At 42.4% G+C, this 24,786-nt stretch overlaps 1 protein-coding gene across 1 annotated transcript; it reads right to left on the bottom strand.

Annotated features, from left to right (window-relative positions):
- Positions 1–537: 537 nt before the first annotated feature.
- Positions 538–24,506, bottom strand: LOC133884570 (probable calcium-transporting ATPase 6, plasma membrane-type). The gene is made up of 7 exons (XM_062324028.1): positions 24,222–24,506; positions 6,058–6,112; positions 4,025–5,961; positions 3,777–3,935; positions 3,234–3,405; positions 2,756–3,054; positions 538–1,262 (listed from the first exon to the last, which is right to left on the bottom strand). Exons 1-7 carry the CDS (start codon positions 24,414–24,416, stop codon positions 957–959), a joined length of 3,123 nt encoding a protein of 1,040 aa, XP_062180012.1. The 5' UTR covers positions 24,417–24,506; the 3' UTR covers positions 538–956.
- Between the last annotated feature and the right edge of the window lie 280 nt (positions 24,507–24,786).

The following is a 24,786-nucleotide window of genomic DNA, read 5'->3' as shown; positions in this document are numbered from 1 at the left end:
AGGCATAGACGGTGGACATATATGCAGTGGTGACGGATGGATGGCAGAACGGTGAGGTGGGGCTCCATGGGTCGCGGTGGTAGAGTACGATGGGTGGATAGTGTTGGCAGCAAGGAGGCAAGAAAGTAGCATGACAACGCTAGGTTGGGCGGTGGATCGGAGACGGAGGAGGAGGGTAAGCCACCGGAGAAAAACACACATAAAAAAGTCGAGAGCGACCAAAAAGATCTTAAGGTTGAAGATGATCATCTACTTTGAATTCTCTTCCTGAGATCCGTGGTATGTGAATAGTAAAATATTTGATTCTTAGCTCACTAAAGTTAACATCTCCCTCTAGATTGGGAATGTTTTGTTAGTTTAGTTTTTTTTCTACATTACAGTTTGATTAGGTATCGTCCATCGTAAGACTCCGAATGGTAAAAATTGTGCAATTGTATCGGTACTTGACCTGACTTGAGTCACCGTTGAGTGTATCGCACATACACCATTTATGATAATTTTATCCAGATATGACGACACGAAATATAGAAAGGGCACTGTTCAAATATAACCTCTCTTATTAAATTTTTTATTTCAACATCAAAGAAAAATAATCACAGTTCGATTTACGCTTGAACAAAAAACGCAGAGAACCTGAAGATCACACCACGCAATATACAAACACAGAAGGCTCCATATAAATATAGAATGCACTGAAGAATCAAGACTTCCCTGTTTCCAATATGCAGCACTCTATTGTTGCAGTCTTCGAGCTCTGTCTGACGCTGAATTCCATTACAGATAGCCTGGTTACAAATTCTTGTAATAGGTAAGTACCATCATAATGGCTGCTTGCTGTGACTGTATTACTCGACAAAATCACACTGACAAACAAATCTTGACAAGACATCCCTTTCCACCATGAAAGATTGGTTGCTAAACATGGGAGCATCAGAGTTTTTGTACCTACTATGAAACTATAAAGCTTCTGGGTCTTCAGGAATCAACTCATAACCATGGGGCTTAACATCTGTTTTCCTAGACTCGACGGGAATGCACTTGAGGATAACAGAGATGATCATACTAACTGAGCCAAGAATGACACTGAGCAACCACAGCTCCCAACTCAACGGCACAGTGTTTGCGAATGTGCCAAGAAATTCCACTATAATCATTTGGAATATGACAGTAGCTATTAATATACTGACAAAGATCCAATTTTTTAATATCCCTCTGAATACATTGATCTTTTCCATTTCCCTACTGTTTATTTCGTTGAAAACCTGAAAGAGTGGCAAATTAAATTGGGCTATGTCGTCCGAACAATACAATTATATATATATATGTATATATATATGTATATATATATATACCAAATTATAGTGAACTAGCAAGGTAGTACGCTATAATTCATGTATATTTATTGGAATAATAGCGTGTCTAGTCTTACTGTAATATTTTGTGATGATAACAGTTTATTAAAAATTAGTCTTTTAGCTTTTTTAATGAGATTAGTGTCATTTAGTTACAAAACGCATAAAATTAAAAGAAAAGATAAAAAATATGTTAGTAGAAGAGAAAATTATTTATGCTCCAAACTTGTACCCGAATCCTATACATGTATTGGTTTGATTCGTATACGATTTGATCAACTGTCAAAATCACGTGTCAGGTGTAGGCAACCTAATCAAAATTAGAATATGTTTGCATTTCCTACGTTTTATGCCTTGTCTGCTGCCTGCTTGATGTGATAACTTTGAGCTATACAGTGCTTCTTAATCTATTATCTTAATAAGACTTTATTATTTTTATTATGAATTTTAGCTATTGATTAATTGTATTTTACATATACTCTTTATTTAGGTATTTGATTTTTATATAATTTTTTCTTAGACAATATTTGATATGGATCCTTCTTTTTTCTATTGGAACCCCCAATTTCAATTATTATTAATTTTATTTTATTTGGACTCTTTATTTAGATATTTTGCTTCCTAAACCGTACAAAAATCAAACTGTTAATTTTAAACATCTTTTAATTCCGAATTTACCTAATTGTTAATCGTATTTGATATGGACTCTTTGGTTAAATCTAGACCATTAGATGTTCACAACAATGAGTGATCTAAATTCTTTTCTTTTTCAAGATTAATGTGGTAACTTCGTGACCTTGAGAGCGAACGTGATGATTTATTTTTCTCCTCAAATAATAATATAATAGATTAAATATTCATTTTGTTCTTGCATGTAATAAAATCATTGCATCTAGGAATAATGTGTATTCATGCATATATGGTTGAAAAACTGCTTTTGAATTGTTGTGGATCTTCTTTTTAATGACAAAGGAAAGCCTGTACTGCTAACTATTGTCTACTACTCCCTCCATTTAGAAATAGTATGCATATTTTATTTTAAAAAAGTCAAACTTTGTGTACTTTAACTAACATTTAATTAAATTATATAACTAGGTTCATAATTCAAAATAATTTGACACTATATATGTTTTGTAGCTATAAATAATATATTTTATAAGAAAATCTTAATCAAAATTCAACTTCGAAGACCGAATAAAAAAAATACGACTGTTATTTCTTAACGGAGAGAGTAAGTGGTTTGCTATCACGCTGAAATCCCATTGCATATCACATGAGCCCATTGGATAACACTATTACTAGAACAGCTAATCATGCCAATGACGTTCGGCACTTACTACTGGCATAAAGTAAATATCAAAGCTTTAAAAATTGAAGCATTGAGTACCACAAAGGTGGCTTACCTGGCAAAATACGAAAGAGTTGAATATGAGGGTATTGATGGTTCTATCAGCATCCGGACCTTGAATGTTAAGGAGCCTCTTACCAGCAAACATGAGAATACCAAGTACAAGGAGCTGATATAAACCCTGCCCAATAATATTTCTCCACATAACTCGAGTGATGAAACTATCTCCTCGTCTCACAGGTGGTCGCTTCATCATTTGATCATTAGGTGGCTCTGTGGCTAAGGCCAAGGCTCCTAATGTATCCATGATCATGTTCACCCATAGCAACTGAACGGCAGTAAGTGGTGCCGTACCTACAATTTAGTTCAAAATGGACAATATATGAAATCATTCTAAATAGGTACAGCAAGGAGGAGATAGATAATAAGCAGGTAGGTGTGCATCAAACTTATTCCAAAAAAAAAAATGCACAGAAACTTCAAAGCAATCATGATTAGACAAGTAATAGTAGAGTGGTAGTATGTATGCACACCTATGATACACGCTGAGGCGAAATTCACTATCAGAGCCACTATATTAACTGTAAGCTGGAACTGCACAAACTTCTGAATGTTCAAGTAAACCGCACGACCCCATCTAGCAACATTTACAATGGTACTGAAATTGTCATCCATTATTACAACATCAGCATTTTCTTTCGCAACCTGCATCCAGTCAAACACTTGCATCACAAGTCTACACTAAAATATATCTCACAAACAGAATTCCGATGGAATAGAACAAACATACAATTCCAGCTAAGGGAAGCAATTGACACATGCAAAAATAAGTTCATGTTTCTGTACCGCCTAAAATAGGGAAGTCAGCATTTACAAAATGTAATACAATATGAAAGTTATTTGAGGAATATGCCTGTAAAAATAACACGGGCAATACTAATTTAGGAAATATAAAACTGAAAAAGAGTTATTAGAATTTCTTACTGCAAGAGACATTCCAACTGAACATATAAAGGGTCATCGGCTCATGGCAGCAGAGAACAACAAAATGCAGTATAGGAAACTCTAAGACGTACCTCAGTGCCGACAATGCCCATGGCCAGACCAATGTCTGACTCACGCAATGCTGGGGCATCATTGGTTCCATCACCAGTAACTGCTACAACCTCTTGATACATACTTTTTAGGCTTGTTACCAATTTATATTTGTCCATCGGCAAGGACCGAGCCATTACCTAAACTCATGAAATAGATTTGAGTAATGTTTGAAAATTGAATCAGCGAAGCACTTAGTAAAACGGCATAGGATGAAATAAAACTAAACCTGAATTTTAGGCAGCAGCTCCTTCAATTCATCTGTGCTCTTATCGTGAAGCTCTCGTCCTTCTATTGCTATTCCATCCTCGGTTAATATTCCACATTCCTTGGCAATAGCTTTAGCAGTGTTGATATTGTCTCCTGTCACCATTCTTACTGTAATTCCAGCAGCCATGCAGGTCATCACTGCATCCCTGACACCAGGACGGACTGGATCCTTTATACCAAAAAGTGCTATTAGTGTGTAACCATCCTCCGGTATAGTTTGATCATCAGAAATCTCATTCAGATCCTTAAACACGATGCAAAGTGTTCTTAATGCCTCAGAAGCAAATGAATTGATTAAATTTAAAACATTTTGCTTCTGCGCTTCTGACAGGGGTTTTATATTTCCTTCACTATTGAGGACAGTATCACACTGCCCTAAAATAATTTCTGATGCGCCTTTACAAAAGGACCGGAGGCTTCCATTAGGTAACTGTATTAGCACAGACATCTTTTTCTTAACTGAGTTAAAAGGCTCTACTCTTACTCTTGCTAACTTATTGTACTCATCATATAGATCTCCTTGCAAGCTCAAGCCAAACTCCATCAGTGCTGCTTCAGTTGGTGTGCCCAAGATGGTCTTTTTGCCACCATCTCCCTTCACAACCTCAGATCCAGTGTTTACAAAGATTCCTTGTATAAGTATCGCCATAGCTCTTTCTGAAATTGCAGCCTTTAGCTCATTGATATTTGTATCACCATTGACAGACTTGGATACATCACCGATCCAAACCTTATCAACAATCATGTGGTTGGTCGTCAGAGTTCCTGTCTTATCGGTGCAAATACAACTTGCTGAACCCATGGTTTCACATGCTGCGAGATGCCTCACTAGTGCTTTGTCATTCATCAACTTTTTCATGGCAAACGCAAGACTAAGAGTCACAGCCAGTGGTAGACCTTCAGGGACTGCGACAACAATGATTGTCACTGCAATAGCAAAGTAGTTGACTATTGTTAATGCATCATTTGCTGACCAATTTAACAATCCAACATGCATTCCCTTGTCAACCAGGAACCTCACTAGAAGTACTAGAAATGTGATAATAGCAAACACCAACCCGATCTGTCCTATGATTGTGGCCACACCATTAAGCTTAACTTGTAAAGGAGTTTCATCCACTCCATCTTCATTAAGATTATCCATGATTCTGCCCCACTCAGTACGCATACCAACGGCAGTAACAAGCATCTTGGCTGTTCCATCTACCACTTTACTCCCAGCATGAAGAAAGGGCTTTTCTTCGGAAACATGAACTGGTTCACTCTCACCTGACAGGCTAGATTCATCTACGACTAAGCAGTAGCCAGAGATGAACAAGCCATCTGCAGGAACAACATCACCTATTGAAAGATGCAAGATGTCGCCCACAACCAAATCATGAATCAGAACCTCCTTGGTTTTCCTATCTCTAGTGACTAGGACATATATCTTCTGCTTCTCACGGTCCAGTTCCATGAACTTCCGTGACTGCTTGTAATCACTGGATGCTGTAACCAGTACCACCAACAAAATGCTGAGTATTATGCCAAGGCCGTCATAGATACCCTTTGGCCACCCCTCGGCGGCAAGGCCAACCACTAGAGAAACAAGAGCACATACCATAAGAACAATCAGTGTCAAGTCATGCAATGCATCCCAGACAAACATCCAGAAGCTTCTAGGAGGCTTATCAGCATGCTTGTTAGTGCCATACAGTTTCTGCCTGGTTGTTATTTCAGCTTCCTTGACACCATCTTCCAACGAGGCTTTGATTTTCCTAGATATTCCACTTATTTCGCCATGCGTCTTGAACATAGTAGAATCTTCACGAATGCCAGTAATTGCTGCCAGTTCATCTGGACTGATACAAAATCCTTCTTCGATAAGCTCATGGGATAGGTGGTATCGTCTTACACCTGCATAGTTAAGTGATCAAGGTGAAATGCCACAGGATAGTGATGATAATAAGAGCAGCAAACCAGATAGAATTAGTTGATCTGACGAGACCACACCATCGATGAATTGAAGCGCTGCCTTATGCACATTAATTACAACCTGAACTTTCCCCTGGGTAAGAAAAGCAAAGCATCTCAAAGGCAAAGAAATAAATCTTGGATTGATTCTGTTATCAAACAAAAAGAACTGAACAGAGTCTTTTGCGATTCGAGTAATCGAGTTCAGTAAGCAATTACCCCCTCCCATAATCATTCAGAAGATGTGCCTTTGTATGATAACACCCTCTGGTAAGTTAAATATGGATAGTTCATGTGGAGGCCTAGTGGCCCATCTCATGCGGTCCAATACTTATGCTACTATATGCACCCAAAATCAAGGGGTTTTCAATCTGCACTATATGCAAATGATGCTGCTCTTGTGATAAATCCAAGCACGCAGGAGGTATTGGCAATTAAACAGCTTCTAAAGATCTCTGGTAATGCAACGGGTCTTCAAATAAACCTTGATAAGACTGAGCTTTATCCAATCAGGTGCAATGGATTAGACATTGAAGATATGTTGCAGGTATTCCCTACGAAAGTTAAGCGTTTTCCTTGAAAATATTTGGACCTACTTCTGCACCTTCATAAGCTTCAAAAGGTTGATTACCAACCGCTAATTGACAAGTTGGTAGGACGAATACCTGGTTGGCAGGGTAGACACCTAACAAAGGTGAGAAGGATTGAATTGACAAAATCGGTACTAACATCGACCATCACATACCACGCCACAATGTTCAAGCTTTCTAAATGACTTATAAAAACGATTGACAATATCTGAAAGCGTTTCATTTGGTCCGGGGCAGAAGTTGATGAGGGAAGAGGCTGCAACCTTGTCAACTGGGAGGTAATGTGTAGGCTGAAAAGCCTTGGTGGGGCCGGAATTCAGGACCTCAATCGGTTCTGTCGAGCGCTTAGAATGAGGTGGCCATGTTTTTTTGGGAATAGTCCTGATAGGCCATGGAACACTTTCTCAGTGCAGCTCGACGACACTGAGAAAAAGCTCTTTACGGCATCAACATCCATTCAGATGGGGGATGGGAACAAGGCCCTGTTTTGGACGGACAATTGGCTTGGCCAAGGCTGTCTAGCTCATGTTGTGCCAAACTTGTACAATATTGCTAAACACAAAATCGGACAGTGTCTCATGAGCTAAACAATTCAAGATGGACCACAAATATTAAGCACAGTCATATCTTTCGACAATTGAAGGAGTTTGTCAAGGTTTGGACAGTGCTGCAGGGGGTGGCTTTAGAGCTAAGGGTGCAGGACGCGGTGGCCTGGAAATGGACTTCCACTGGAACTTACACGGCTAAATCTGCTTACGAGATGCAGTTCAAAGGCGCAAGACTACCTTTCAGGGACATGTTCTTCTGGAAGGCGAATGCAGAGCTCAAGGTGCGCTTCTTCACGTGGATGACCATGCAAGAAAAATTGCTCACGACTGACAACTTAGAGTCGAGAGGCATGGACAACGGGATTGTGTGAGCTTTGTGTCACGTCCCAAAACATTAATTACATAATTAGGCATGCCTAATTATAATTGCATTATGTTTTGTGCGATTTATTATCAATATGAGTTTAAGCATGTTTCAAAAGTTATGCGTTTTGAACATTCTCGTATTTCCCCCACATACACGTGAGTATTTGAGAGTGAAAATGGCTTAGAAGCTAATTAGGATAAATCCCATAGATATTAGAAAAGAAAAGAAAAAAGAATGAGACTTTCAACACCAAACCACTCCTATGGTCTAACAGGGCTCCTCGCGGTATGACCGCCAGAACATAGAGCGCCCATTAAGGGGGATTGATCACACTCTCTCTCGCTCTCTCTTAGGGCTGGCAATGGGTCGAGTCAGGTCTGGGTGGATCAAAACCACGCCTAATCCAAAACCTAACAGCTCTAACCCGACCCGTACCCGAAGTACTAAATGGGCGAAAACTTAAACCCGAACCCAAACCTGTCGGGTACTCGTCGGGTTTTGGGCGCCTATCGAGTTCAAGCTATTGGGGGTGAGCTTGACCAGGCCAGCATTGCCGGCACGCGCAAAGAGAACACGACTGCTCTACATGTTACTGGAGAACAGAGGCAACGCTCGGTGAATCGAGGACACCAGCAACTCCGATGGGCGATGGGAAACTTTCTGGGTAGCTCACTACAAGTGAGCCCGACCGGAGTACGACCAACGACGAGCATTGTGGCCCGGTGGCCTTCGCCGCAAAAGACCATGCTAGCGGCGAGCAACCCTTGAATAAATGTGCACAAAATGTTCAATGGAACATGGGGAAGCTCACCGTGCACTTAGACGATGGGGATATGGGCTTCTGTGGTGGCTCGACGGTGAAGGGGCGGAGATGGTTGTAGACGAAGAAGAAGGCGGCGGGGCTCGGGAATCTGACGAAGAAGGTGGTGGAATCCGAGCCAAACGCGTAGGAGCAGCTTCGGCTATCCTCCCTCCTTGTCCTCCTTCACTTGGGCTTGCCGGATCTGGCTTCCTCCCTCTAGATTCGGTCGGCGGCAGCCTGCGTAGAAACGGACAATGGCATCGCGCTGTGCTCTGTGGAGCTTGGCACATGTAGCTGGGATGGGGCGGTGGCAGTCGACAGGGCAGGGTCGCTGGGGACGGGGTGCATGAGGGTGACTGTCGGGATGCGTGAGTGTGGCAGTGACCTGGAGTGCCGTGACCAGGAGGATCAGGACACGTGAGTGATAGGGTTTGGTTTTCAGGAGGACTACGACACGGGAGGACCAGGACATGTTGGGCTAGGCTACAACTATTGGGCGACCTGTGAGCACCTGCGGGCAAAATTCAAAACCCAAACCTGACCCGATTTGATTCAGGTACCCAACCCGTTGTACCCATGGGCAAAATTGCGACCCGAACCTGGACCAGTCGGGTCCGGAACCCGTAGGTACCTGAACCCATGAGTCCAATTAACAACCCTACTCCCTCTCTTTCTTTTGCTATCTCACTCTCTCCCTCACATGAGTCCTAGAGAGAGAAGAAGAGATCACCTCGATGATTTCGACGACTGGAGATCAACAAAGGAACCTTTCCCAAGCTCCCCGAAGACTTTTCCGAGGTCTTCCCCCCTTTTTCTCGCTCGCATGAGACGCGTTCTTCCTCCCTAAGTCCCTCAAACTCTCTAGAGTCCAACTGGTGGATCGGAGCTCCCCCGGAGGATTCCAATTTAATATAAAGTTCCTCTACGTCGAGGTGAATCTTCCCATGCCATCTTTCCGTCGTTTCCTAGCTCTAGTCGTCCGCCGTTTGGATTTGAACCAAGAAACCCGAGTATACCCTAGATCCAGATCTCATTCTCAGGGTTTTACATGTTCGGACCGTGCATGTCATCCGAACAATCATAGAAAATATTCCCCTAGTCTTATGGAGTACTTTGGTGCCCTTTGTTGTTGAAGGTTTCGCCGGAGTCCTCGCCCGTGACCCCGCAAAGGCACTACCGGCAAGGTCTGGCGGTCTGACCACCACTAGGGTCGGTCTAACTACCATTTAGGACCGGGACATCCAAGTTCAAACCCCTATATAGGAGTCAAACCGCTGCTAGGGCCGGTCTAACCGTTGGTAGATGGTCTGACCACCACCATGCCTTCGGTCAGACTGCTAGGCGCTAAAACTCTCTGCTGGCTATCGGTCAGATCGCCACTTCCCCATCGGTCTGACTGCTAGCCATTTAAGGCTTTATGTACTTAGGTTACCTTGTCTGGGTTTTCAAACTTTGAAACCCTAATCTTTTAATGGTCTTTTGCAAATATTTTCGAAACATGACACTCTATTATTGTTCAAGCATGCATCATATGCACACATTTTTCATCATTTGATTATTTATTCGACACATTCGTATTTTTTTTTAGAGAGTGATGCGCCGTTATTCTTCGTGGTCGAGATCGATGCCGAACTGGTTCTGAACGTGAGCGAAGCACCTAGAGCAACAAGGTAAGCATCTAAGCATATTGCACCCTTTTGATTTGAATCAAGTGGAATCTAAATTGATGAGTTGTTGCTTAGGTATGTTTGTATGATTAGCGAGTCAATGTCAGGTGATATGGGTAGAACCTATATTGATGCATTGCCTCTACTCTGAAATATTGATGATTCCTTATCCTTGTAACCTAGGTATGATTTTTTTAATGTCTAACTTCAAAGGTTAAATGAAATGCTTAGCAATGCTTAAGTCCTCGGTAGAAGTCGAGCAATGGTGCGGTCGTTGTTCACGAGCATAGGGCTTGCTTAATGTTCACACTGATTATAATTATTATGTTGGGTGGTATGAGATGTGAGGATGATGTGAGATGTGGGTGGTGCTAGGGGTAGGTCGGGAGAGGAGCCCGGATTCCATAGGCCGCTTGCATCGGTTAAGCATTGATCGTCGGTGTTGTTGGCTTTAGCACTTTTTTGTACTTACCACATACTCGGATATGGGACGGGTAAGCCAAGTACTGTAAGTCATCGCATTCATTTGAACTATGCACATTGGGTGTGAGCAAGGGCTTGTAGAGGCACCGAGAAACGTCAGTAAATCATAGTACGCTCGGGGTCTCGGTAGCCTCCACATACATCGGGCATGGGGATAAAGGTTTGGGGTGGATGCGTGAACGGTTGGTACGTGAATCAACACTCGCAGCCGACGGGCTATGTGGACGGTGGTCTCGTGTCGTGTGGGTCCAATAGTACCCCTATAGGGTGTCAAATAACTTCGAATTACCGCGCTCTCAGTTATCGAGCAAGCTTCTATTCATCTGCATCGATCGTAGAGTTCCGACATTTTGGTATGGCATGTTGGTTTTGATGGATGATGATATTTGTTTACATGAGATGGTTCCACTTACTTTCATATGCAAATGGTTGGTTAGAAGGTAGAAAGGTAGCTGTGGTTTAGTATAGGTACTTACACCTAGTTGTTATGCATATGAATTTACTTAACCTTGTGGTCTACTCTTTGCTAATGGCTCAATTGCATAATCCTTGGAGTCGGATTATTATATGTACATAATATGGGTTAAGTCTTGCGAGTATCTTCGTACTCACACTGCTCTTTCAGGTTTGTAGGCGAGGAAAGGTTAGTTGCCGACTACTTCATGTCCATTGACACTGGCGGTGGGCAAGAGAAGTGTTGTCTACTCAAGTGGCATTCTTTTGGGTGGAGCCTAAGGGCATATGGCTTCACCTAGTTGTTGTTGTTCATAGATATTACTTTTCTGTTGTATATTACATTTGTAAATTATTGGAAATGTTAACTTCTAAATGCTTGTAATATAACTTAATTACTCGCTCCTTCTTAAGCTTTGTTGTGATGTTACCTATTGGAAAGGCATGTGTTCCGATCTTGGGCACAAAACACATGTCGGGACTACCAGAATGTTATTCTGGTTGATCATTGTAGTCATGATTGTTTAAATGATCAAATTAATGATTAATTAGAATACTATTTGGATGGTTCCTCACAGCGTGGTATCAAAGCTCTGTTTAATGAAGTAGCCTAAAACATTTAAGACGTGGGTTAGTAAGGTGTCAAATCCACTAAAAGCACCCACTAAAGTTTCTTTTTACCTTTGTATGCTAATATGGATAAATTGCTATACTATGCCCCTAAGTGTAATATACGTTTTGGGTTCTTCATTTAAGTTGTTTGTTCCCGTATTGTGATGTCGTTATGAATCTTGTTGCATTGACGAAAAAGGTAAGGAACACATCCTAATGGCGGTGAGTATCGGAGGCTCAACCAGTGAAAGGCAGAGACCTGGTATGTTCCATACGGTGATGGTACAGAAACTGAATACGTTAGCAATAACATATGAACATCCACCATACGATGGTAGATATGGTCGTCTACCCATGTGGCGATTACATGGGGTGTCCAGTAAGGCGACGATACGGGAAGTAAATACGTTGGCAATAACGTATGAAATGTCGCTTGTGCGACGAGATGCACAAGCACCGTTCACGCGAGAAGAAAAAGGTAGCACATGATGATTGGTAGTCATTGTATATATGAATGCCTGTGGTCTTGATGTTTGTTGTAGAGTGATGCGCTCGAGAGAGAAACATGTTGTGAGTTGTGAGCTAGGCTACATCTTTGCATATCTTGCACTATATTTTTTATCATGCATTCTACCTGTTATGGCCTTAGCGTGCATCGCTTGTTGGGATCCGAATAACACTATTTTGTGAAGTCGAAGATTGACTGTCCGCCTCTTTTTCATTTTGTCATCTCAAACAGGATGATAACCCGCTGGGGTGCTCGTAAAGACAATCCGGAGGGTTTGAATGCCCATGATGGAGAGCCATCCCCTCCATCCCCTATGGTGGAGGTGTTGGACCTTCTTAAGGTTATTGCTCAGAACACGACCCATCTTGTTGGAGTTGGAGCCGGCCTACATGGAGGTTTCTTTGAGTTTCTCTGTACTTAGCCTCCTATCTTCACTCGCACCGAAGATCCCAATGAGCAGAAACTTGCTCTCGTGCAGTTTGATGACCATGATAATGTCATATATGCCACTCATCAACTTCAAGGCGCTACCGGGGCATGGTGGCAGAGCTACCTCGCCATGCAAGCCCCTGACAACTCTGTCACTTGGGCAGATTTCCACATAGCTTTCCGTGCTTCCTACATCCCTAAGGGTGTGAGGGATATTAAGAGGCAGGAGTTCCTCAACATAAAGTAAGGGGACAAGTCGGTGATGGATTATGTGTAGGAGTTCAACGAGTTGGCACAGCATGCACCGAAGTTCATCTCTACTAACAAGCGAAAGCAAGAGTACTTCATGGACAGGCTTTCCATGAAGATGCAAAAGAGGCTCTCCACACATAATTTTGATGATTTCAATATGATGGTGAGCAAGTCTATTATGGTGGAGTACAAAATGAAGAAGCATTAAGATGAGATGAAGCGTAAGAGGAACAATTTTCTGATGGAGATAGTGAGCAACAATTGTGCGCACAGCCGCCGCTTTTGTCTCATGCAATGATCATGGTGCCTTCATAGTCTATATGTTTGGACCATTCCTCTCCTGCCAAGAGCAATCCCAAGAAGCCATGAAGGATCAGATAAGCAACTCAAAGCATAGAAGAGGGGGCCCATGCTTCAATTGCGGCTAGTTGGGGCACTTTGTCCAACTTTGTCGCTATACAAAATAAGGTGGTGTGGTAAATGCCCCAATTATACCACCACCTCTTGGGTCAAAGAAGGTCCCAACTCTGAAGCAGGGGAATATCCACATCATCACAGTCAAGGAAGCCCAAAAGGAGATCAATGTGCTTTTAATCATGCTCTTCGTCAATTCTCACCTGATGATGGTACTCTTTGATTCTAGGGCTTCTCATTCCTTTGTCAAGCGGAGTTGTACTACAATCCATGCTTTTGCTATTGAAGCTATGCACACTCCCTATCTCATAACAACATTCGATGGGAAAATATACTCGGAGGATTTCATTTGGGACGTACAAACTCTCATTAATGGAGTCGCTTTTTCCAACCAACTTGATTGTGATTGAATCAATGAATTTGGATGCTATCTTGAGGATGAATTGGTTGACCCAGAATGGTGCGTTTATCAAGTGTGCACCAAGATCCATTTCTCTTGCAAATTCATTCAATGATCGGGTCACCCTATGCCTTGATGAGAGTGACCCCCATCTCTATGCAATGGAAGGTGCCATCTCCACGGATCTTGCTCATATTCCCGTGGTGTGTGATTACCCGGATGTCTTTTTGGATGAGTTACTCGGGATGCCACCTGACCGAGAAGTCGAGTTCGCCATTGAGCTTGTGCCTGGAACAACTCCAATATTCAACGTTCCTATCAGATGCCGCCAAATGAGTTAGCAGAGCTAAAGAAGCAAATTCAGGAATTGCTAGCAAAAGTTTTCATTCATCCGAGCTCCTCACCTTGGGGATGCCTGACACTCTTTGTAAATAAGAAGGATCCGAGTTTGCGGATGTGTGTTGATTACCACCAGTTGAATGCGGTCACTATCAAGAACAAGTATCTACTTTCTCGGATTGATATTCTATTTGATCAGTTGTTCGGTGCCCCGGGTTTTCTCAAAGATTGACTTGATATTAGGCTATCACCAAAAAAAGATCTGAAAAGAGGACATTCCAAAGATGGCTTTCTCTTATTGCTATGGACTATATGAGTATACGGTTATGTCCTTCGGTTTGACCAATGTGTAGTGTACTTTATGTATTTGATGAACACAGTTTTCATGGAGGAGCTTGACCGGTTCATCGTGTAGTGTACTTGATGGCATTCTCGTTTACTCTAAGATCGAAAAGGAACATGCTAGTCATCTTTATGTTGTTCTTGAGAGACTTTGGAAACATCGTCTTTATGCCAAGCTTAGCAAATGTGAATTCTAACTTAACGAAGTCTCTTTCCTTGGACATGTTCTTTCTGAAGGTGGTTTTGTAGTTGACCCGAGCAAGGTGCAGGATGCGCTTATTTGGGTGTAGCCCTGAAGTGTTGCTAACATCTAGAGTTTTCTCGGACTTGCGGGTTATTACCGCCGGTTCATTGAGAACTTTTCCAAGATAACCAAGCCTATGACTGAGTTATTGAAGAAGGATGTCAAATTCGAGTGGTCTGATGGGTGTGAAGCGGCTTTCCAGACTTTGAAGTCCCATCTCACTACGACGCCCGTTCTAGCACAATCGGATATTTACAAAAATTTCAATGTATATTGTGATTCCTCTCGCATCGGTCTCAGTTGTGTTCTTATGCAAGAGGGACGAGTGGTTGTTTATTCTTCATGCCAGTTGAAGCCCCATAAGGAGAACTATCCCACTCATGATTTGAAGCTTACAACTGTAGTGCATGCTCTGAAAATTTGGCGACACTATCTCATCAGGAATGTTTGTAACGTCTACATCAACCACAAGAGCCTCAAATATATCTTCACCAAAGCCGATCTCAACATAAGGCAAAGGAGATGGTTTGAGTTAATCAAGGACTATGAGTTGGAGGTCCATTACCATCTGGGCAAGGTGAACGTTGTCGCTGAGGCCTTGAGCTGAAATGCTCAATGCAGTTGCCTTTTGGTTTCATCCGAGAGTTCCACGCTATGTGATGAGTTCCGGAGGTTTGAACTCGAGATGGTCTCGGAAGGGTTTATTGCTAGCCTGGAGATAAGATCCGCCCTCCTCGACCGAATCAAGGGAGCTCAAAAGAAAGATAGATGCATGAAAAGGATCCGTGACAAGCTCAAGGAGGGGAAAGCTAGATGCTTACTCTGAATGACGAGGGTGTCTTATGGTTCATGAGGAGACTAGTGGTTCCTAAAGTTCTAGAGTTGAGAAAGAAGATTCTGGATGAAGCTCATGATTCATTGCTATGCATCCACCCCGGGAGCATGAATTTATCAAGATTTGAAGCAGAGATTTTGGTAGACTCGCATGAAGTGAGAAGTCGCTCGGTATGTTGCCGAGTGTGATGTTTGCCAGAGGGTGAAAGCCGAACACTTCAAGCCGACCGGTACACTTTAGCCCCTACCTATCCCCTCCTGGAAATGGGAGGAGATCGATATGGATTTCATAACTGGATTTCCCAAGACCTCTCAAGGCTATGATTCCATCTAGGTTATCGTGGATCGGCTCACCAAGTCCGTACATTTTTTTCCCGTGAAGACTCAATACAATGCAAAACACTATGCTAAGTTGTACCTCTCGTAGATTGTTTGTCTTCGCGGAATTCCAAAGAAGATAGTTTTCAATCGGGGCACTCAGTTCACCTCTCACTTCTGGAGAAGCTTCCATGGGGCTATGGGAACCGAATTGTTCCACAATACGACCTACCATCCTTAAACCGATGGTCAAAATGAGAGGGTGAATCAAATCCTGGAAGATATGTTGCGGACTTGTGTGCTCACCTATGAGAAGAAATGGGAGCTTTACTTGCCGTTTGCAGAGTTTTCATACAACAACAGTTACCAATCCAGCGTCCAGATGGCTCCGTTTGAAGCTCTCTACGTGAGGAGATGTCAAATGCCATTAAATTGGTTCGAGTTTGGCGAACACGTTTTCTTGGGTCTGGACTTGGTCAAGGAGGCAGACGATCTTGTCAAGACTGTCCACCAGTGTTTTCTCATGACTCAATCACGATAGAAGAGTTATGCGGATCGTCACCGACGAGAGATTGCATTCGCTATTGGGGATTTCGTCTATCTCAAAATATCTCCACTCAAAGGAGTCTGACGCTTTCAAGTCAGAGGGAAGCTAGCACCTCGATATGTGGGACCATTCCAAATTGTTTCTCGATGTTGAGAGGTGGCCTATCAATTGGACCTACCTTCGTCCCGCTTCGCTATCTACAATGTTGTTTCATCCCTTGCAACTGAAGAAGTGCCTCTGAGTTCCGATTGAAGTCATTGAAATGGCCAATCAAGACTTGCAACCTAATTTGACGTATTACGGACGACCAATCCGAATCTTGGATGAAGTGGAATGTAAGACTCGATGTCATTCTATCAAATTCATCAAAGTCCAATGGAATAACCACACTGAGGACGAATCGACTTGGGAGCGTGAGGATAAAATCCTCTCCGAATATCCTGAACTTTTTGTGAACTTGTAAATACCATCGTAGTTTTGCATAATTAGAGCATCTCGCATGTCTATAGTAATCACCATGTTGAATGGAGAGTTTGTTCCCAAAGGATTGCACTTAAAAACTATCCAACCAGGAGAACCATACTCCTAGTGGTATGACTGCTGTTGGTCTACTGGTTTGACCGCTAGAGACATTTAGAACCCAAAAGTTCTCTATTCCTGGGCAGCATGACTTCCCTAGGCTCGCGGTCAGACCGTTGGTCGACGGTCTGACTGTCGGCACAACATTAGTCTGACCGCTTGAGCCCAAAACTCTTTGTATAGATTCTGGTCTAACAGTTGTACCCACGGTCTAACCGAGCCACGGTCTGACCGAGCCTAGCTATGGTTTGACCGCCAGCTCATGTGAAGGTCCAATGGCTATCATTTTGTTCCGTCGATGAATTTCGGCAAAATTCTTTTCCAACTCTGGGAGATTCCTTTCCACTTCATCACAACCACCTTTTTCCTAAGTTCGTCGAATCTCGGGTCGAGATTGTTTTTAAGGGGGGAGGGGAGAGGTTTGTCACATCCCAAAATGTTAAGTACGTAATTAGGCATGCCTAATCATAATTGCATTATGATTTGTGCAATTTATTATCAATTTGAGTCTAAGCGCGTTTCAAAATTTATGTGTTTTGAAGCTTCATGTATTTCCCCCACATACACGTGAGTATTTGTGAGTGAAAATAGCTTAGAAGCTAATTAGGAGAAACCCTATAGATATTAGAAAAGAAAAGGAATAAGAAAAATAAAAAATAATGAGACTTTCAGCACCAAACCGCTCCTGCCAGAACACAGAGCGCCCATTAAAGGGATCGATCACACTCTCTCTCATTCTCTCTCTTTCTTTTGCTCTCTCACTCTCTCCCTCACTCGAGCCCTAAAGAGAGAAGAAGAGATCATCTCGATGGCTTCGACAACTGGAAATCGATGGAGGAACCTTCCCCGAGCTTCTCAAAGACTTCCCTAAGGTCTTCCCCTTTTTTCTCACTCGCCAGAAGCGCATTGTTCTTCCCTAAGCTCCCTCAATCTCTCCAGAAGTCCAATCGGTGGCTCGGAGCTCTCCCCCCCCCCCTAAGGATTCCAATCCAATAGAAAGTTCCTTTACGCCGAGGTGAATCTTCCCATGCCATCTTTCCGTCGTTTCCTAGCTCTAGTCGTCCACCGTTTGGATTTGAACCAAGAAACCTAGGTATACCCTAGATCTAGATCTCATTCTCAGGATTTTACATGTTCGGACCGTGCATATCATCTGAACAATCATAGAAATTGTTCCTCTAGTCTTATGGAGTACTTTGATGCCCTTTGTCGTTGAAGGTTTTGCTGGAGTCCTCACCGGTGACCCCACAAAGGCGTTGCCATCAAGGTCTTGCAATCTGACCGCCGCTAAGGCTGGTCTGACCACCAATTAGGACCGGAACATCCAAGTTCAAATCCTTATATAAGAGTCAGATCGCCGCTAGGGCTGTTCTGATCATTGGTCGGTGATCTGACCGGTCAGACCGTCAGGCACCAAAACTCTCTATTGGCTGCCGGTCAGACCGCCACTTCCCCGTTGGTCTGACCTCTAGCCATTCAAGGTTATATGTACTTAGGTTACCTTGTCCGAGGTTTAAACTTTGAAACCCTTATCTTTTGGTGGTCTTTTGCAAATATTTTTGAAACACAACGCTCTATTATTGTTCAAGCATGTATCATATGCAAACGTTTTCATCGTTTCATTATTTATTTGATGCATTCGTATTTTGTTTAGAGAGTGATGCGCTGTCGTTCTTCGTGGTCAAGATCAATGCCGAACTGGTTCTAAACATGAGCGAAGCACCTGGAGCAGCAAGGCAAGCATCTAAGCATATTACACCCTTTTGATATGAATCAAGTGGAATATAAATTGATGAGTTATTGCTCAGGTATGTTTGCATGATTAGTGAGTTGATGTCGGGTGATATGGGTAGAATCTATGTTGATGCATTACCTCTACCTTGAATTATTTATGATTCCTTGTTCTTGTAACCTAGGTATGGTTTTGTTAATGTCTAACTTCAAAGGTTAATCAAAATGCTTAGCAATGCTTAGGTCCTCGGTAGAAGTCGGTCGACGGTGCGGTTGTTGTTCATGATCATAGGGCTTGCTTAATGTTCACATTGATTATGATTATGATGTTGGGTGGTATGAGATGTGAGGATGAGGGAAGATGCGGCAGTGCTAGGGGCATGTCGGGAGAGGAGTCTGGATGCCATAGACTGTTTGCATCGGTTAAGCACTGATTGTTAGTGTTGTTAGGTTTAGCACTTTTTCGTACTTACCACATACTCAGATATGGGACGGGTAAACCAGATATTGTAAGTCGTCGTGTTCATTTGACCTATGCACCCAGGGTGTGAGCAAGGGTGTGTAGAGGCAGTTAGAAGCACCGGTAAATCATAGTACGTTTGAGGTCTCGGTGGCCTCCACATACATCGAGCATGGGGACAAAGGTTCAGGGTGGGTACATGAACGGTTGGTACGTGAATCATCACTCGCAGCTGACGGACTATGTGGGCAGTGGTCTTATATCATGTGGGTCCAAGAGTATCCCGTACAGGGTGTAAAATCAATTCGAATTGCCGTGCTCTCGGTTATCGAGCAAGATTTTGTCCATCTACATCGGTCGTAGAGTTACGACTTTGGAGTTTTGGTATGGCATGTTAGTTATGATGGGTGATGATAGTTGTTTACATGAGATGGTTCCACTTTTTTTCATGTGCAAGTGGTTGGTTACATGGTAGAAATGTCGTTGTAGTTTAGTATAGGTGCTCACACCTAGGTGTTAAGGTTGCTTATGCATATGAATTTACTTAACCTTGTGGCCTACTTCTTGCTAACGGCTCAATTGCATAATCCTTGGAGTCGGATTATTATATGTATCCAATATAGATTATGTCTTGCGAGTACCTTCGTACTCATGTTGCTCATTTAGGTTTGCAGGTGAGGAAAGGTTAGTTGTTGGCTAATTTATGTCCGCCGACGCTGGTGGCGGGAAAGAGTAGTGTTGTCTACTCGAGTGGCATGCTTTTCGGTGGGGCCTAAGGGCATATGACTTCACCTAGTTGTTGTTGTTCATAGATGCTACTTTTCCACTGCGTAGTATCTCTGCAAATTGTTGCAAATGATAATCTTCTAAATGCTTGTAATATAATTTAATTACTCGCTACTTCTTAAGCTTTGTTGTGATGTTACCCGTTGGAAAGGTATGTGTTTCGATCTTGGGCACAAAACACGTGCTGAGACTACCGGAATAGTATTCTGATTAATCATTGTAGTCGTGATTGTTTAAATGATCGACTTAATGATTAATTAGAATACTATTTGGATAGTTCCTCGCACTTTGTGCCACCAGCAATCAGAGACAGCTACACATCTACTCCTCCAGTGCTCCTTCGCTAGGCTTGTCACCTCCCAGGTATGGTTTTGGTGCCACATTGCAGAAAATTTTGAGCCACTCGAGCTGTAGGACACTCTCACGAAGTGGTTGCATAGGGTCGTGACGCCTGGAACAAGCAAGGAGCGCACCGTGAAGACTGGGAAAATACTGTATGCATGGTGAAACATTTGGAAAGAATGAAATCGATGTGTTTTTGAATGATGGGAAGAAAATTTCGAGAAGGTGGCGTTCAGAGCCATGGAAGACATCAGCAACTGGTGCATGACGACGACGAGTGAGGCTCATAAGAACTATTGTGTTTTTTTAGTACAACGTCATGTTGTGGAGCTATCCTATAAGGTTTCATGAAAATCCACTAGGCAGTCTCGAGCTGCCTTTCGAAAACCTCTTTTTATTTCTTCTAAACTCTTTTCTTGCTTAAATGAAATGGCAGAGCACCTGTCACTTTGCTTAAAAAAAAATACTTATTCCACTTGAACTTTAATTGTTTAAGATATAGGTTGAGGAAATGCAATAGAATGCTTTCCAATGTGTGAACTATGAACACATCATGTGCTATATATGATCTTTGAGATATGAAAAAGGATTCAGGGTTGGAAGGAAAAATTATTATCAAGGGCGGGAAAAGGATATTCTTATTAAAGTAGTGGCGCAGATTATTCCTACATGTGCTATGGTGTGTTTTTATCTGACTAAGGATCTTTGTGACGAAGTAAGTTCTATGATCTACAGATATTGGTGGAGTCAGCAAGATAATGATAATAAGATTCATTGGTTGAGTTGATAGAAGCTTACTCAACCTAAGTGTGATGGTGGGCTCGGCTTTCATGATACATATGTTTTCAATATCACAATGTTAGGGAAACAAGGTTGGGAGATTTTGCAAGAACCAGAATCTTTATTTGCTCAGATTTTGAGAGAGAAATATTTCCCAGGGGATAACGTTATGCGAGATGAACCTATGCATGGTATGTCATACACATGGAGAAGCATCCTAAAAGGGATTAAATTGTTGAATGATGGAATAATATGGAGGATAGGAGATGGACAAAGTGTGCGTATATGGGAGGATCCGTGGTTGCCGAGGAACTGGACGAGAAGGCCGATCATGCCTAGGGGAGCTAATCTCATCACAAGGGTTGTTGAACTCATTGATCCAGGCATAGGCTCCTAGGATGAGGAACTAGTGTGACAAACTTTCTGGCTTGAAGATGTTGAGTTGATTCTGACACTACCAACACAAGATGAACTGTGAGATGCACTGGCATGGCATTTTGATACGAGGGGAATGTTCTCAACTAGATCAGCATGCAAGGTACAATGGGATCAATGGAGAAGAAATAGGCGAGTTGGTGATGCTTCGATAGCAAACAGACAAATTCTAGATGAAGAACAGTGGAGGAAGATGTGGGGAGTCAAATGTCCAAGTAAGATAAAGTATTTTTTTGGCGTATGGCCAATAATACGCTAGCTCTTCGGGTTGTGTTGAATAGGAGGAAGATGAAGGTTGATAATACATGCTCTATGTGTCATTGGTGTATGGAAGATGGAGTTCATTTGTTATTTAAGTACAAACATGTGAAAGTTGTTTGGTTTCCCTTGCAATTTGAAGAAATACGCTGCCAACTCCAGTCGTATCAATATGTACATGAGGTAATTAAAGATATTATGGGTCGACCGAAGGAAACTAAGCAGCTAATTATTCTTTGCATGTGGATATGGTGGTGAGAGGGATAGGGTTAGAGAGGGTGAGCGAAGAAGAGTAGCTGATGAGTATATTATTAGGAGACAAGCCGTGGAGTATGCGGAGGTTTACAATGCAACTAATGTGGCTATACCAAGATCATCTAGGAGCAGGTCGTTGCCAAGGGAGGGTGATCTAAAAATCAATTCTGATGGTGCATTCCGGTAGGTGCATCGATTTGTCAGATGGGGCTATGTCATGAGGGACAGTACAAGTGATGTGACTAACGCTGGTGTTGGCAGTCTTCCACACATACATGACTCGTTTCATGCAGAAGCTATTGCATGCTTGTTTGGGATACATGCTGATGTGGAGAGAGGTATGGGCCATGTTGAGATAGAAACAAATGCAACTATGTTGAAGCTAGCGTCGTAGAATAATGTGTTTGATTTATCTCTTGCTCGATCGGTTATTTTGGAGATCAAGTCTTTGTTAGAGAAACATTTTATACATGTTTCAATTTTATATTGCCCTTGAGAGTGTAATAAGGTGGGCCATGCTCGGGTAGCGTATGGATGTAATCGTGATGCGAGTACCGATCTGGATGTAGATGGTATCCCGGACTGTGTTCAGTGTTTAGTGGCGAGTGATTTGGCTTCGTCCACAGGTTAATGGAATAATACTAGAGGCAATTCCCTCAGTGTCATCGAAAAAAATGTGTTCCCTCACTTCCATAAATTTTTTTGATGTTCCCATACTACCATCAATTTTATCTTTCTTTCCCTCCATGCAATTCTGTGACTACTGCCGGCAAATTTTACTACTCATAGACACTATTCATGGTACTGTTCATAGCACCATGATCTCCTGATATATCTAAAAATCAATGGTCTTTTGTTTCTACAAAAATTTCAGAATTTTCTGTACGTGTTCTATAATCTATGTGCAATTTATTTTAATTGGATTCACCAAAAAATCTATATAGAATTTAAACTAAAATTCTTCAAAAAGACTACTTTTATAACTTCTAACAATTGTTAGGATCTCAAATAAAATCCTTAAAATCCGGTAAAATTCACTAATATTCTTATTATGTGATGGACTAATTTATTAAATTATTTTCAGCAATCTAGATTATATGGTAAAAAGTGAGTTCCTTTATAATACTCTATTTATATGCAAAGAAACTCATTTTTTACCATATAACCTAGGGTTAGAAATAATTTTATAAATTATTCCATTACATAAAAAGAATATTAGTGCTTTTTTATAGATTTTTAGATGTTATTCGAGACCTTAACAATCGTTAGAATTTATAAAAGTAGCCTTTTTAGGAATTTTAGTTTAAATTTTACATATGATTTTATGATGAATCTGATTAAAATAGGTTGTACATGGATTGTGGAACACATAAAAAAGTTCTATAATTTTTTAGAAACAAAAGAACATTAATTTTTAGAGATATCAGTAGATCACGGTGATATAAACAGTACCATAATATCAATGAGTAGTAAAATTTGATGGCAGTTCCGCTGGAGCAGTCACCGAATGGCATGAGGAAAAGAAAGATAAAAACCAATACCAGTAAGGGAACATTGAAATTTTTTATGATAGCAGGAGAACACATATTTTTTTCGATGGCACTAACGAAATTTCCCCATAATACTATTCTGTTCAAAAAACACACGTCATATACTCATGTCAAGTGACCATTATTTTCCCTAAAATAACATGTGAGTCTTCATTAGAAATTTTCCTCTTGAAGTGGTCATGCCAAGTCGTCAGAGACCACATGTCACATGTGAACCTTAGACCACATCAGGCATGCAGAAAAGAGGAGTGCTGAATACTTAGCCGTGCAAGGGACGCCTCAGAAATCTAAGTGCGCGTTTGGTTGGGATTTGGATTTTTGAAAAAACGTTTCTCGAAGGTAGGTGATTATGAGAATCAGAGAAATATTTCTGAGGCTGTTTCACGTTTTAACGAGAATCACTTCACTGATTCAGAGAATCATCTTATCTTTTGGTTGCGAGAAACAGAAATTGATCCAAAATTAGATGTGATTCTCTCAACTAAATGGGGCCTAACCCCCATCCCACGAGACAGTTCAGACGGGAGGAGACATCCGACATTGTCACATTGACATGGCCTGATGGGAATCCGGCTTGAGGTTGAGACATGGCAATATCATGGCCGCCAATAGGAAGCACGAGCAGTGGCCGGCAGTGGCGGACGCGCGCATCCACATCACGAGACTAATCCGGAGGAAGTTTCCGAGCAATTTCCCAAAGCCCAAACGCACCACTTGAACGATGCGATTCTAATCCCCTCGCCCAAACGCAAGTGATTTATCAACAGTTCGACGAAAGCGACGTACGGTACGAGCTGCGCGGCTGCACCGGTGCAGGCATCGGTCTCTGCAGGAACGCGGCGGTGGGGGGGAAGGACGGAATGGTGGGGGCCGCGTACCAGGATCCTGCGGCGCTGGGCGTCGTCGAGGGAGTCGAGGCCGGAGAACATGCGGAAGCGGCGGCGGCGGTTGCGAACGACGAGGCCGACGGCGCGGCGCCAGCGGAGGCGGGCCTCGTCGGGCGGGTTCTTGGCGGGGATGTCGAAGTGCTCGTTGAGGTAGCTGTCGATGCTCCAGCTCCTGCCCGCCTCCATGCTGCTGCCTCTGCTCTCGCGCTCGTCGTCTCCGGCCTGCTGCCGCGCGTTCACGGCTCGTTTTCGTCGAAGCGTCTTCAGAAGCCCGGGAGGGAATATATATACGGACAGAGGAAAATGATAGAGAAGACCCCGCTTGTTCTCATGCCCCGGAAAAGTTTCAAATATGGTTATGAATGGTGAATGACAAACATTTGAAATTTTCAATGAAGCATTGGATTACAATAGTCCAAGTAAAATGTTGTATAATAGTGGGAAAGTGCAATACAAATAAATTATAACGTGGCAGAGGAAGCCTTCAATGGTTAGTATGTGCATGAGGCATGCCTTCCCAGAAGGGAAAAGAAAAGAAAGAGCATGGCACGTGAGT

This window comes from Phragmites australis, chromosome 11, assembly GCF_958298935.1.
Source record: "Phragmites australis chromosome 11, lpPhrAust1.1, whole genome shotgun sequence".
In the NCBI taxonomy this organism is placed as follows: Eukaryota; Viridiplantae; Streptophyta; class Magnoliopsida; order Poales; family Poaceae; genus Phragmites; species Phragmites australis.
This window is presented reverse-complemented; position numbering and strand designations above follow the sequence as displayed.